Source organism: Somniosus microcephalus, chromosome 9 (genome assembly GCF_052327205.1).
Source record: "Somniosus microcephalus isolate GS21.2 chromosome 9, FLI_Smic_1.0, whole genome shotgun sequence".
NCBI classification, from domain to species: Eukaryota; Metazoa; Chordata; class Chondrichthyes; order Squaliformes; family Somniosidae; genus Somniosus; species Somniosus microcephalus.
In genome coordinates this window covers 175,329,950-175,344,975 of record NC_140995.1, presented here as the reverse complement: position 1 = coordinate 175,344,975, position 15,026 = coordinate 175,329,950, and the positions used below count along the sequence as shown (strand labels likewise).

Genomic DNA, 15,026 nt, shown 5'->3' with positions numbered 1-15,026 from the left:
ATATTCCAGGGTATAGAATCTTCAGGCGAGACAGAGGGGGGTGTAAAAGAGGAGGGGGTCGCAATATTAATCAAGGAGTCAATTACTGCTGTAAGGAGGGATGATATCGTAGCAGGTTCCTCTAATGAGGCCATATGGGTAGAACTTAAAAACAAAAAGGGGGCAAGCACTTTGCTGGGAGTGTACTATAGGCCCCCAAACAGTCAGGGGGAGATAGAGGAACAGATATGTAGGCAAATCTCAGAGAAGTGTTGAAATAATAGGGTAATAATAGTAGGGGATTTCAACTTCCCCAATATTAACTGGGATAGTCAGAGTGTGAAAGGCTTAGAGGGTGCAGAATTCTTAAAGTGCATCCAGGAGAGCTTTTTGAGTCAGCATGTAGAAAGTCCTACAAGAGAGGGGGAGGTACTGGACCTAATTCTAGGAAATGTAGCCGGGCAAGTCACAGAATTGTCAGTAGGAGAGCATTTTGGTGACAGTGACCATAATTTGGTGAGGTTTAAGGTAGTAATGGAAAAGGACAAAGATGGACCGGAAATAAAGGTTCTAAATTGGGGGAAGGCTGGTTTTTAATATGATAAGGCAGGATCTGGCCAAAGTGGATTGGGATAAGCTTCTTGTAGGAAAATCCACATCAGAGCAGTGGGAGTCTTTCAGAAAGGAAATGGAGAGAGTATAAGGCCAACATGTTCCCGTAAAGGTCAAGGGTGGGGCCAACAAGCCCAGGGAACCCTGGATGTCAAGGGATATACAAGAATGGATTAGGAAAAAAAGGGAGGCTTTTGGCCGATACAAAGGACTAAAAACAGTGGAAGCCCTAGAGGAGTATAGAAAGTGCAGGGGGGTACTTAAAAAAGAAATTAGGAGAGCGAAGAGGGGGCATGAAAAAACACTGGCAGGCAAAATAAAGGAAAATCCCAAGGTGTTTTATAAGTATATTAAGAGCAAGAAGATAACCAGGGAAAGAGTAGGGCCCATTAAGGACCAAAGTGGCAATCTGTGTGTAGAGCCGGAAGATATGGGTGTGGTTTTAAATGAATATTTTGCATCTGTGTTCACTATGGAGAAGGACGATGTAGGCATAGAAATCAGGCAGGGGGTTGTGATATACTGGAACAAATTAGTATTGAAAGGGAGGAGATACTTAAAAGTGGATAAATCCCCAGGCCCAGACGAGATGTATCCCAGGCTGCTGAGTGAGGCAAGGGAGGAGATTGCAGGGGCTCCGACACAAATTTTCAGAACCTCTCTGGCCACAGGGGAGGTGCCAGAGGACTGGAGAACAGCTAACATAGTACCATTATTCAAGAAGGGTAGTAGGGATAAACCAGGGAATTACAGGCCAGTGAGCCTAACATCAGTGGTAGGGAAATTATTGGAAAAAATTCTGAGGGACAGAATTAGTCTCCACTTGGAGAGGCAAGGATTAATCAAGGATAGTCAGCATGGCTTTGTCAGGGGGAGGTCATGTCTAACAATTTGATTGAATTTTTCGAGGGGGTGACTAGGTGTGTGGATGAGGGTAGTGCAGTTGATGTAGTCTACATGGACTTCAGTAAGGCCTTTGACAAAGTCCTGCATGGGAGACTGGTCAAGAAGGTAAGAGCCCATGGGATCCAGGGCAATTTGGCACATTGGATCCAAAATTGGCTTAGTGGCAGGAGGCAGAGGGTGATGGTCGAAGTTTGTTTTTGTGACTGGAAGCCTGTGTCCAGTGGTGTACCGCAGGGATTGGTGCTGGGTCCTTTGCTGTTTGTAGTGTACATTAATGATGTAGATATGAATGTAGGAGGTATGATCAGTAAGTTCGCAGATGACACGAAAATTGGTGGAGTGGTAAATAGCGAGGAGGGAAGACTCAGGCTACAGGATGATATAGACGGGATGGTCAGATGGGCAGAACAGTGGCAAATGAAATTTAACCCTGAAAAGTGTGAGGTGATGCATTTTGGGGGGGACTAACAAGGCAAGGGAATACACAATGAATGGTAGGACCCTAGGAAGGACAGAGGATCAGAGGGACCTTGGTGTGCATGTACATAGATCCCTGAAGGCAGCAGGACAGGTAGATAAGGTGGTTAAAAAGGCATATGGGATACTTGCCTTCATTAGCCGAGGCATAGAATATAAGCGCAAGGAGGTTATGATGGAGCTGTACAAAATGCTAGTTAGGCCACAGCTGGAATACTGTGTGCAGTTCTGGTTGCCACACTATATGAAGGATGTGATTGCATTGGAGAGGGTGCAGAGGAGATTCACCAGGATGTTACCTGGGCTGGAGTGCTTCAGCTATGCAGAGAGACTGGACAGGCTGGGGTTGTTTTCCTTACAGCAGAGAAGGCTGAGGGGGGGACCTGATTGAGATGTACAAAATTATGAGGGGTATAGATAGGGTAGATAGAAAGGAATTTTTCCCCTTAGTAGAGAGGTCAATAACCAGGGGGCATAGTTTCAAGGTAAGGGGCAGGAGGCTTAGAGGGGATTTAAGGAAAAACTTTTTCACCCAGAGGGTGGTTGGAATCTGGAACTCACTGCCTGAAAGGGTGGTAGAGGCAGGAACCCTCACAACATTCAAGAAGCATTTAGATGAGCACTTGAAACGGTATAGCATACAAGGCTGCGGACCAAGTGCTGGAAAATGGGATTAGAATAGATAGGGCTTGTTGGCCGGCGTGGACACGATGGGCTGAAGGGCCTCTTTCTGTGCTGTATTGATTTTGGGGCGGACTTCGATTTAGGCGGCCAGCGCTCCTGCCGGAAACAGTTAGGAGCCGAATCAAAATATTAAAATTGGAAGTCAGATGACCCAGTCAATCAGTGCTGCCTTTGCTACTTTCTCAACCTGCCGACAAATCACGGGCGGTACAGGTCGAGAGGTGGTCATTTCTAGCGCTCCGTACAGTATCCGAGGTCGGAGGCTGCACTTTAGGGAGTCTGTCACACTAGTGTGCTGGAGATTGTGGAGGAGTCCACTGCTAACTTTGTGACAGTCTCCCTGGAGAAGTGCAGCCTCCGACCTCAGATCACATTACGTAGCCCTAGATCCCTTTACGACCTCAGAACCCTTTACTTAGCCCTAGATCCCTTTACGACCTCTGATCCCTTTACATAGGCAGTTCAATACATTCAGCAATTACTGCTATGCAGAAAGTACTTTCCTCTTAAAGGCTGGGCCCCTTACATTTGCATCTCTGTCCTCTTCAGCAAAGCTAGGACCTGAGCTTACTCTCAGGGAGGTACCATTTTAAGCATCATACACAATTCCTCTTGTACTGCCAGAGTTGGAATGCCCATTTTTCTTGCAGGTGGAGGTGACAGAAATGGAACAACAAACAGATGGCCAGTCTTCCAGCCCAAGGTGCCTCTGCTGTTAAAGGGTTTCTCACTGGGGTGTGCAGGCAAGGGTTCAGAGGATAGATCTGGTCTCCTAAGAGTCATCTGCTCAGTGCTTCTTCTTCAAAAAACTACAGGCAATGTGGACTGCTACATAACAAATGCATCACAGCTGCTTCCTAGATAAGGGCTATTGATGTGCATAATAATGTTTCTCTAGTCAGAATTTGAACATTAATTGAGTGAAAACTCTTGTGTTTATGTAGGCCATGGGCATGATATAAGGAACCATGCTGCCCATAGGGTGCCATCCACAATGTCTTGTGTTCAAATGGAGCCTGCCACCTGCTGAAAAAGCTCTGTGCCCTTTCTAGCTGATGTCTCCACAGGGAAAGTGATGATGTTCTTGTCCCTTGGGATAGGGGCCTGGGTTGGGGATCATGATGGGGGCATTGGTCAGGGGTCAGGGCATGGATTGGAGGTTGGAGTCTGGGTCAGAGATCACGGGGGTCGGAGTTGGGGATCGCGGGGGTCGGGTCGGGAGTGGCGGCGATGGGGGGAGCGGGGGTTTGGGATCTGCGATCGAGTCCTTTAATGTAGAGTCGGGAGGAGCGCTCTTGTTCTGCCCAGCTACACATTCAGGAAAGTTACTTACCTTCTTTGTTGCAGGCAAGCCCTAGGGCTGGTTTCCCCGAGTGCAGACTGCGTTGGCGCAGGCTGCCTCAGGGCAAATCAATCTTACAGAAGGGGGCTCCAGAGGGTCCGATGCCTGTTTCAGACTTGGGTAAAGGACATCTCTTGTTTGTCCTTACCCAATATGGCGGACGGCAAACTTCCGGCAGCAGAAATGTGCGCATGCTTCCTGCCTGCCATATTGGGGCCTTAGTAGTGCTGCGCAGGCCAATTTCTAGACCATAGAGTCTGACACTTGCTTGATATGTGTGCGCATTGCAAATTGCCAAATGTGACTAGTGTCCTAAGGCAACTTGGAAAGATCTATTAGTATGAAAACATCATGCCATGGTAACCTTCACTTCCATGGGAAGAGCATCCCTGTTACAGATTTTGTTTGCAGGCCATCCTGCAGCAGGTGATGACTGACTTGTGAAGGAGAGGCGGTGAATACAGGTCTCCCCTGACCTGTCCAAGTACGTATGGAAGAGTCTGTAAATGCACGTCCTAGGGTAGTGATGGGTGTGGACAAAACACCTCAGGTGTTGTTGGACATGCAGTTGTTGGTCCCTCATAAACCCGGCTCTCAACTAAATCAAGAAATCATACTCAGAACCCCCAAAGGAATACTCATTCTCACTACTTTGTATGGTGTGATTTCGATGCCAGCAAACAATAATGGAGGAAGTTATTGGCAGGATATATCCCCAAAAATGCAAAAATGGCACATAACCTAACAAAAGAATTAATCCATGGAGAAAATTGCAATTCAAAATGTAAAGTAAAAACATTTTAGCCAACAACTGAAACTTTATGAAGTTACTTAAGCAGGCTAGGCCCAGATTTCCTCCCACACCCATTTTATATGGGCATCTGGAATCAGGAGAGTCATTGTGGGGCCCATCTATATCTAATTATTCTACTTAAATGTATGCCTGTAGCACAATCTTATTTCCTCCCCTCAAATCACACCTCTGAAAATCTGGTGTGGCATGATTCAAGAACCTGAGGTTGGAGGCCTGACTTTATGACCCCTGCCCACCTTCATTGAGGCTTACGCTGTCAAAAGAACCTCGGAAAATCAGGGGTATAGTGCAAATCCAGAATCGGGGCTCGATCCGACTCTGGAGTGAAGTGGAGTGAGGAGGAAGTCTGGCACTGTTTTGCTCAGGCATCAGGTTGAGCCCTGACCCTGGAATTGCAGTGAAGCTTCTTAGCATTGGTGCAAAATGAAATTGCTTCACATTTGATGCTGCGGTCGTTAATGCAGCCTCAGTTATCACTCCTCCACATTCCAATTCTTCGTAAATGGTATAATCTTGATTATTTTTAAATTCCAGCTAGCACCGCCGCCAGCAATAAAGCCAGAGCCACTGAACTACTGAGAAACAAGTTCATCTTTGCTAATTGTTACAATCAGGGTTTTGCAGCAATGAGTATTTCTCTCAGATAATCTCAACTTTACTGCTCAAAGCAGATATGATATGAATCACTCCATCAGCACGTCCATACCCATGGTAATTCCTGCATTTTGCAGAGAAAATGTCCTGTGTACAGATAAGGTGGAGAGATAGATGGTGCTGCTCACCGGAGCACAAAATAAGGCGCTGGTTATAGGACAGCGCCTGCATACCACACTCTCCAACAACAACAACAACTTGCATTTATACAGTGCCTTTAACATAGTAAAACATCCCAGGGCGCTTCACAGGAGCATAATCAGACATAAATTCACACTGAGTCACATAGAAATATTAGGACAGATGAGATAAAAGATTTGTCAAAGAGGTAGGTTTTAAGAGAAACTTAGGGAGCGAACTCCAGAGCTTAGGACCTAGATAGCACGGCCACCAATGGAAGGGCGAAGGTAGTCTGGGAATGCACAAGGGGCCAGAATTTTCATTTATACCTGGCTGCATATTTCATCTTCCAGGAGCCAGCTCCCACCATTTATGCTGTTAAATCTATTTTCTGTAGCTCGCAGGCAGACATGTAGGCCCTAATATCTTCCTCATATACCTTTGCATACCTTGCTCAAGCTCTTCAACAGCCACATTGTGTTAAACGGAAGTTAATCTTTTCTTTACATTTAGGAATATGTTTCTTGGAATTAAAATATGAGGGTGGAAATTGCAAGATGCCACTGCTGTTCCTTCAGATAGCAAGGGATAGACCTACAGCACTGTAGCCCTGGGTCTGTGCTCTCACTCATGTCCAGCAAGGCTCTGAATCCCTCCCCCATGTGCGTGCGCAATGCTCTAATTAAGGCTAATGGAAATTGTTCAACCAGCTCCGTTGATGTATCCCTTATCCTCCACACAAACCCATAATTGCCTCTGACAAAAATCTGGGTTCATTTTCAAAAATGTCTTCGACTTCCTTTAACTTTTTACAGTTAGAATTCCTGAGCTGCCCTTTCAACTTTCCTACTTTGTTTATTTCAGTTCAAAGCTGCTGTTTTACTATTCCCTTCTTTTTTACTATGATGGATCCAATAATAACTAATATTTTGGCTGGAGGTAATAAACCAGGCTTTAAATTGAAACAGTTCTCCAGAGTTACTGGAAATTAATTGTTTAAAAATACTTATTGATTTGAGGTTTAAAAGGACATCTGTATATTTCAGTCAAATTGTACCTGGATTGCAGTTGCTTGTGACGAGTTTCTCTGAGGGATGTTTCTGGAGTTCACCTTGACACTGCTTCTTTGCCTGTAGTAATATTAATATCATTAGTTGTTATTTTCTGCCATTCAGTCTTCCAGTTCACTGAACAATATTACATTGTAAATCATCAAGCAACCAGTTAGAAGCGAGAACACTGCAAGAGAGCCCCAGGTGGGCAGAGGAAACGCTTCAAGGACACCCTCAAAGCCTCCTTGAAAAAGTGCAACATCCCCACCGGCACCTGGGAATCCCTGGCCCAAGCAGCGTAAGGAGCGCACGTCAACCCAAGCACCCCAGCCACCCGCCCCTTCAACCACCATCTGCCCCACCTGTGACAGAGACTGTAGGTCCCGCATTGGACTCATCAGTCACCTGAGAACTCAGTTTTAATGTGGAAGCAAGTCATCCTCGGTCCCGAGGGACTGCCTAAGAGAGAGAGAGAGAGAGAGAGAGAGAGAGAGAGAGAGTTAGAAGCACCTCATATCTTTTTCATTTTACTCCCACCATGTTCAGAGCACATACTCACACAGTCATTGTATTGTTCCCCACATAACAACCGTCACTTCAGTTCGAAGAGGGTGTACAAAGATAGGTGTATGAGGCCTATATGGAGAGGAGATCACTACAAGGCCTTCTCATTCCATGCACCTTTCTCCTGGTAGTCCTTGGCTTCAGCAGAGACAGTGGCAGTAAAGTAGGGAAATGAGGTGGCTTACCAGGCCCTATTTCTGCACCAACATTTACAAGTGATCGTCCAGCTGGGGGTGGGCGAAGAAAATTGAGGTCAGGGTAGCAGGCCTTGTCTGATTTTCCCATAGGTATCCCACCCAATTTTGGACAGGGTAGCAGAGGAACCATGAGTGCTGGTAGACAAAGGCCATCACATCCACCCCAGGTCCTGCCTTCAAATGACATCCACATGCACATATATTGCAGCACAAGTCACTGGATAATGATCAGTAGCAGGAACCCTGGCTGAGTTTTCCCCAGTCTTAGTCCAAGGATACAAAGGCCAATTGTAAAGGAAGGGACCTTCCTGTTGCTTTAGCTAAGATCAGCAATGCAAGCACAGATTAGGAGCTGAACCTGGGACCTTCCTGATTCAATACAGCTCCCTATCACACCGAGCAGAACATTTACTCACTACAACAACAACTTGCATTTATATAACGCCTTTAACGTAGCGAAACGTCCCAAGGTGCTTCACAGGATTATTATAAAGCAAAAAAAAGTGACACCGAGCCACATAAGGAGAAATTAGGGAAGATGACCAAAAGCTTGGTCAAAGAAGCAGGTTTTAAGGAGTGTCTTAAAGGAGGAAAGAGAGGTCGTGAGGCAGAGAGGTTTAGGCAGGGAATTCCAGAGCTTTGGGCCTAGGCAGCTGAAGGCACGGCCGCCAATGGTTGAGCGATTATAATCAGAGATGCTCAGGAGGGCAGAATTAGAGGAGCGCAGGTATCTCGGGGGGTTGGGGGGCTGGAGGAAATTACAGAGATAGGGAGGGGCGATGCCATGGAGGGATTTGAAAACAAGGATGAGAATTTTGAAATCAGGGCGTTGCTTAACCGGGAGCCAATGTAGGTCAGCGAGCACAGGGGTGATGGGTGAACGAGACTTGGTGCGAGTTAGGACACGGGCAGCCGAGTTTTGGATCACCTCAAGTTTACGTAGGGTAGAACGTGGGACCCAGCCAGGAGTGCGTTGGAATAGTCAAGTCTAGAGGTAACAAAGGTACGCCAAGCACTAAGTATAAACCAAAAATTATTTTACAATTGACAATGAGAACTATTGAAGATTATGTGGAATGACCAGGACACCAGAATTAGACTAGGTGGGTCATCCCATTTAAAGCTGAGTGATATTGGTCCTAATCTGGACATTGTCACCCATGACTGATGACCACAGGGGTGAAATGCTGGACAATGACCAGCACCTGTTCAAACATACATCAGCAAAGAGTAAACTCTTTCATGAGAGGAACAGAGTGGAGAAGATCGGTGACAGAAAAAACCCTCACAGGTTTGATCCTCAAAGAGTTCCTTCTCTCTAGCATGAGAGTTACTCGATGAGCAGGTGCAGAAATTATTTATAGTAAACCTCACATCTGTTGGCTTTAATTGAATGCAAGAAAAGAGATAACGCCTGGAGGCTCCACATAAAGATGATTCCTGCTTTCATTTTGTTTTCTGAATATTGGAATGATTTTGAACCATGTTGGAGTTCCTTTGTACCTTGCAGGATCATGCATGCAGGAGTTTGTTACTTGTCTGTTGACTCAATTTTAAACAATAATTAAAACCTCTTTTATTTGTGGGGACAAACAAGTTTTGCGTACAAGTTGCTGTGAGTTCAATCTCGAAACAAAGAGGTTTAACCTTAGACCACCAGCAGGTTCAGGGAATTTCCTGTCTCCCCCCCAGTTTTTGTGAATTTTAAAAGATCATGCACCGTGAAACTGGAACAGTGATTTTTCCAAATTCTTTTTATAGTATTTACTATGCTAGTATATTCATTTAAAATTATGCAGGCCCTGTTTCACATAGTTACATAGAATCTACAGCACAAAAATCGGCCATCCAGCCCAATGTGTCAGCTGTGGCTCAGTGGGTAGCACACTTGCCTCTGAGTCATAAGATTGTGGGTTCAAGTCCCACTCCATGAACTTAAGCACATAAATCTAGGCTGGCACCCCAGTGCAGTGCTGAGGGAGTGCTGCACTGTCAGAGGTGCTGTCTTTCAGATGAGATGTTAAACTGAGGCCCTGTCTACTCTCTCAGGTGGATGTAAAAGATCCCATGGCACTGTTTTGAAGAAGAGCAGGGGAGTTATTCCTGGTATCCTGGCCAATATTTATCCCTCAACCAACATAACAAAAACAGATTATCTGGTCATTAGCACATTGCTGTTTGTGGGAGCTTGCCGTGTTTCCCACATTACAACAGTGATTCTACTTTATTGGCTGTAAAGCACTTTGAGATGTCCGGTGGTCGTGAAAGGCGCTATATAAATGCAAGTTTTTCTTTTAACTGGTCAATGCAGGTTTTTATACTCCACATGAGCTTCCTCCCACTCCAATTACCTCTTCCCATTGGGTCAGGAGCTGCTTGTTAATGATTTGATATGGAAGAGCAGTGTTTTCCTCTTATCAAACTGGCTCAAGGGAATTTGCATTAACAGAGAATGATTCTGTTAGTTTCAACTGTATTGAGTGCAAAAGTAATTTGTTTTAATCGGGATAAATCAACAGAAATAAAAAAGAGCATTTAAATAAACAAATAAAAAGCCCTTCCAACTCTCTGAAATTTTGACTATATTATATATATTTTTTTGCTGACATATTGGCCTGGAATTTGCAGTTGTAATGATGGCAAAATTGTCAACGCTCATCACCATTACTGTGTAAAACCGACAGCAACTTCTGGCGTCTGCACATGCGCAGTTAAATGCGGAAATCCGGAGGTTGCTGTCAGTGATACCCTGCCCCTCCACAGGGTGCGCTGTTTAGGTCTTCACAACTGGAATCAACACAGAATCAGTGAATTGATGTGAACTTCAACTTTTTACGCACTATTCTCATCAAATCACACCTGGGTCTGTCCCCATACTCCTCCGGCACTTTCTCCTCCTTTGAGCATCTCACCTTATTCCACCCCTCACCTCTCATTTAAAATTCTCGTTATCTACCACCCACCCAAGTACCATAAAAATTTTATTACCGAGATATTTTCACTGCTTTCCTCCCTCAGCCTCTGCACCGAGCGACTTTTCATCCTTGGTGATTTCAACCTCCATCTCAATTCATCATGTTCTCGCTCCTCTGAGTTCACTAGCCTCCTATCTTCCCTTAATCTCGCCATCCATGTAAACCCCCCAACCTATATTCATGGCCACCCCCTTGACCTTGCCATCTCTTGTGGCCTCGCTACTCCCATCGTGTCAATCGCAGATAAGGCCATCTCTGAGCACTTCCTCATATCGCTCTCCACCCACATCCCCCTTCCACCCGCGCCCCCCCACCCCACCCCACCCCAACCCTACTTCCTTCAGTGTCCGCCCCTGGAAAAAACTCTCTCCCAACTCTTACAACTGCACTTATGAAATCCCAACTGTCCAGCCTTTGGCCCTCCATTCACCATGATAATTCTGCAACTACCAATCTGCTCAACCACACCTTCACCACCACTTTTGATGCCCTCGTCCCTATTAAAACAATTACTCTCTCTCACCCTGGCCGATCCCCCTGGTATGACCCTCATCCTTGCTCCCTTAAGTCCAAGGGACGCAGACTTGAACGGATATGGCGGACAACTGGTTTAGACATTCATATTGGGTCCTGCTCTCGTCTGCCAAAATTGCGCACTATTCCAGAATAATCCTGGAATGTAAAGAAAACCCCCCGGCTTCTATTTTCCACTGCTAACCGTCTTCTTAAACCCCTCTCCCCTGTCTCCTCCACCCTCACCTCTGACAACAATTGTGAGGAGCGCATGGACTTCTTTGTCTCTAAGACTGAGCACTTGGAAAACTGACAGGATTGGACAAAGTCAACATGGATTTACTAAAGGTAAATCGTGCTTGACTAATCTACTGGAATTTTTTGAGGATGTAACTGGTACAATAGATAAGGGAGAACCAGTGGATGTGGTGTATTTGGACGTTCAGAAGGCTTTCGATAAGGTCCCGCATAAGAGATTAGCGTGTAAAGTTAAAGCACAAGGGATTGGGGGCAAGGTACTGACTTGGATAGAGAACTGGTTGGCAGACAGGAAGCAAAGTGTTGGAATAAACGGGTCTTTTTTCCAAGTGGCAGGCAGTGACTAGTGGGGTACCGCAGGGATCGGTGCTAGGACCCCAGCTATTCACAATATATATTAATGATCTAGACGAGGGAACTAGATGTAATATCTCCAAGTTTGCAGATGACACAAAGCTGGGTGGGCGTGTGTGCTGTGAGGAGGATGCCGAGAAACTCCAGTATGATTTGGACAGGTTGGGTGAGTGGGCAGATGCATGGCAGATGCAGTATAATGTGGATAAATGCGAGGTTATCCACTTTGGTAGCAAAAACAGGAAGGCAGATTATCTGAACAGCAATAGATTGGGAGAAGGGGAAGTGCATGAGACCTGGGTATCCTTGTGCACCAGTCGCTGAAGGTAAGCATGCAGGTGCAGCAGGTGGTTAAGAAGGTGAATGGTATGTTGGCCTTCATAGCGAGAGGATTTGAGTACAGGAACAAGGATGTCTTGCTGCAGTTGTACAGGGCCTTGGTGAGACCACACCTTGAGTATTGTGTGCAGTTTTGGTCACCTTATCTAAGGAAGGATGTTCTTGCCATGGAGGGAGTGCAGCGAAGATTCACCAGACTGATACCTGGGATGGCAGGAATGACGTATGAGGAGAGATTGGGTTGATTGGGCTTATACTCACTGGAGTTCAGAAGAATGAGAGGGGATCTCATTGAAACTTACAAAATTCTAACAGGGCTAGACAGACTAGAGGCAGGAAGGATGTTCCCGATGGCGGGGGAGTCCAGAACCAGGGGTCACAGTCTAAAGATAAGGGGTAAGCCATTTAGGACAGAAATGAGGAGGAATTTCTTCACCCAGAGAGTGTTGAACCTGTGGAATTCTCTACCACAGAAGGCAGTTGAGGCCAATTCATTAAATATATTCAAGAAGGAGTTAGATATATTTCTTAAGGCTAAAGGGATCAAGGGATATGGGGAGAAGGCCAGGACAGGGTACTGAGTTTGGATGATCAGCCATGATCTCATTGACTGGCGGAGCAGGCTCGAGGGGCCGAATGGCCTACTCCTGCTCCTATCTTCTATGTTTCTATGTATCCTTTCAGCTGCCTCCGTCATTTCCCTTCCTTCCCCTAGCCAACCTCTAAGGTTTCCCCCTGCTCTCATCAATGTCACAAATGACATCCTTTGTGACTGTGACAAAGGTAAACTATCCATCCTCATCCTTCTCGAGTTGTCTGCAGCCTTCGACGCGGTTGACCACTCCATCCTTCTCCAACGCCTCTCCACCCTCATCCAGCTGGGTGGGACTGCACTCGCCTGGTTCCATTCTTATCTAAATAATCGTAGCCAGAGAATCACCTGCAATGGTTTCTCTTCCTGCTCCTGCATCGTTACCTCTGGTGTCCCCCAAGGGTCTATCCTTGGCCCACTCCTATTTCTCATCTGCATGTTGCCCCTTGGCGACATCATCTGAAATCGCAGCATCAGTTTCCACATGTACACTGACGACACCCAGCTCTACCTGACCACCACTTCTCTCGACCCCTCCACAGTCTCTAAATTGTCAGACTGCTTGTTGACATCCAATTCTGGATGAGCAGAAATTTTCGGTCCCTGCCACAAACTCCGTTCCCTAGCCATTGACCTCATCTCTCTTCCTAACATCTGTCTGAGGCTGAACCACACTGTTCGCAATCTTGGTGTCATATTTGACCCTGAAATGAGCTTCTGACCACATATCCACAGCATAACTAAGACCACATATTTTCACCTCCGTAACATTGCCCATCTCCGCCCTTGCCTCAGCTCATCCACTGCTGAAACCCTCATCCATGCCTTTGTTACCTCTAGACTTGACTCTTCCAAAGCACTCCTGGCTAGCCTCCCACACTCTACCCTACGTAAACTTGAGGTGATCTAAAACTCAGCTGCCCATGTCCTAACTCACACCCAGTCCTGTTCACCCATCACCCCTGTGCTCGCTGACCTACATTGACTCTTGGTAAAGCAACGCCTCGATTTCAAAATTCTCATCCTTGTTTTCAAATCCCTCCATGCCTCACCCCTCCCTATCTCTGTAATCTCCTTCAGCCCCACAACCCCCCGAGATATCTGCACTCCTCTAATCCTGCCCTCTTGAGCATCCCTGATTATAATCGCTCAACCATTGGTGGCCGTGCCTTCTGTTGCCTAGGCCCTGAGCCCTGGAATTCCCTGCCTAAACCTCTCTACCTCTCTGTCCTCCTTTAAGACGCTCCTTAAAACCTACCTCGTTGACCAAGCTTTTGGTCATCTTCCCTAATTTCTCCTTATGTGGCTAGGCGTCAAATTTTTTGGCTTATAATACTCCAGTGAAGTGTCTTGGGATGTTTTACGATGTTAAAGGTGCTATATAAATACAAGTTGTTGTAAAAACTATTGAAAATGTTAAGCCTTGTTGATTGATGTGTAACTTAGTTTTTTAATGGTGTACTAAGTCATAACTACTGCTGAACAACTAATTTTATATTGTGGAGTGTCATTCCTTCCATTCCATGATAAAAATTCCACAGATTTTTAAAATAATAAAAGTTAATTTTTGGTGTTTTTACAAGTTTGTTTATGATATTTCATCTTCTACCTTAATTCCATGTGTATGTCCCAATCTTTATTTTACTTTCTGTAAAATGATTAAAAAGTGAAAAGATAAAACCTGCTTTTTACTTCTTGGGTCGCTGTCTGTGAGAATTCTTGAATGTGATTGGCTGCTCAGCCTGCTTGAAGATGTCACTGTTGCTAGATGCCACAGATCCTCTATGGATGGTGGCAGATGGAAAGTCACATTGGAAAAAGGGAAATCAATGCCACAGAGCCCTCTAAAACTCTGTGAGCAGCTTCCTTCGAGGTCAGCGGTGAGCACCGTCACTTTGCTGCTGACTGCAAATTCCGGGCCAATGCTCCACATCCTGTCTGGCAGTTAACTCAGTCCCACCAATACAGTGTCAAAAAGTGTACATGCTCACCCCATACTTGGAATCCAAAGATAATTAGAAACTACCCACATCATCCTTAGGACATTTGAGACCATACCTTACACCCACATTATGTTTTAGGAGAAAAAAAACACACACACACACACACACACACACACACACACACACACACACACACACACACACACACACACACACACACACACACACACACACACACACACACACACACACGTTTTCTGCAGGAATCTATTAAAAATTCATATATTCCAATACCCTTATTATATGAAAAATATGCAAATGATTATGCAATTATGGATAAGTATTCTCCAAGTATATCAAGCGATATGGAAGGCATCTTACATTTACTTTGCAAACACTCAGGAGAATCAGTAAGAAAGAAACAGGAGTATAATAGAAACTGGAGTTATTGGTGATTGGAGTGTTGGGTTACATATGATTTGTCAGTTTTGGTCTGAATCCTGAGAGAAGTACCATTTGAATTGAAGTCCAAGTGAGCATATTTGCAGGGATCATTTTGCCCTGCAAGAACCACAAAGTAAACTGGATTGTTTAACTCGGTGCTTTCTACACAGAAAGGCCTGGCTGGACTTAAGGTGGTGCCAGGGTGAC

General features: G+C 45.4%; 1 protein-coding gene across 2 annotated transcripts in view; it reads right to left on the bottom strand.

The window, feature by feature from the left end:
- The window catches only part of sgk1 (serum/glucocorticoid regulated kinase 1), a 123,610-nt gene that overhangs the window by 23,059 nt on the left and 85,525 nt on the right, over nt 1–15,026 (bottom strand). For both annotated transcript variants that reach the window (XM_085997563.1, XM_085997564.1), the window contains one exon: nt 6,646–6,718. In XM_085997563.1, coding sequence (XP_085853689.1) covers nt 6,646–6,718 — 73 coding nt within the window. The remainder of the gene's footprint in view (nt 1–6,645; nt 6,719–15,026) is intronic.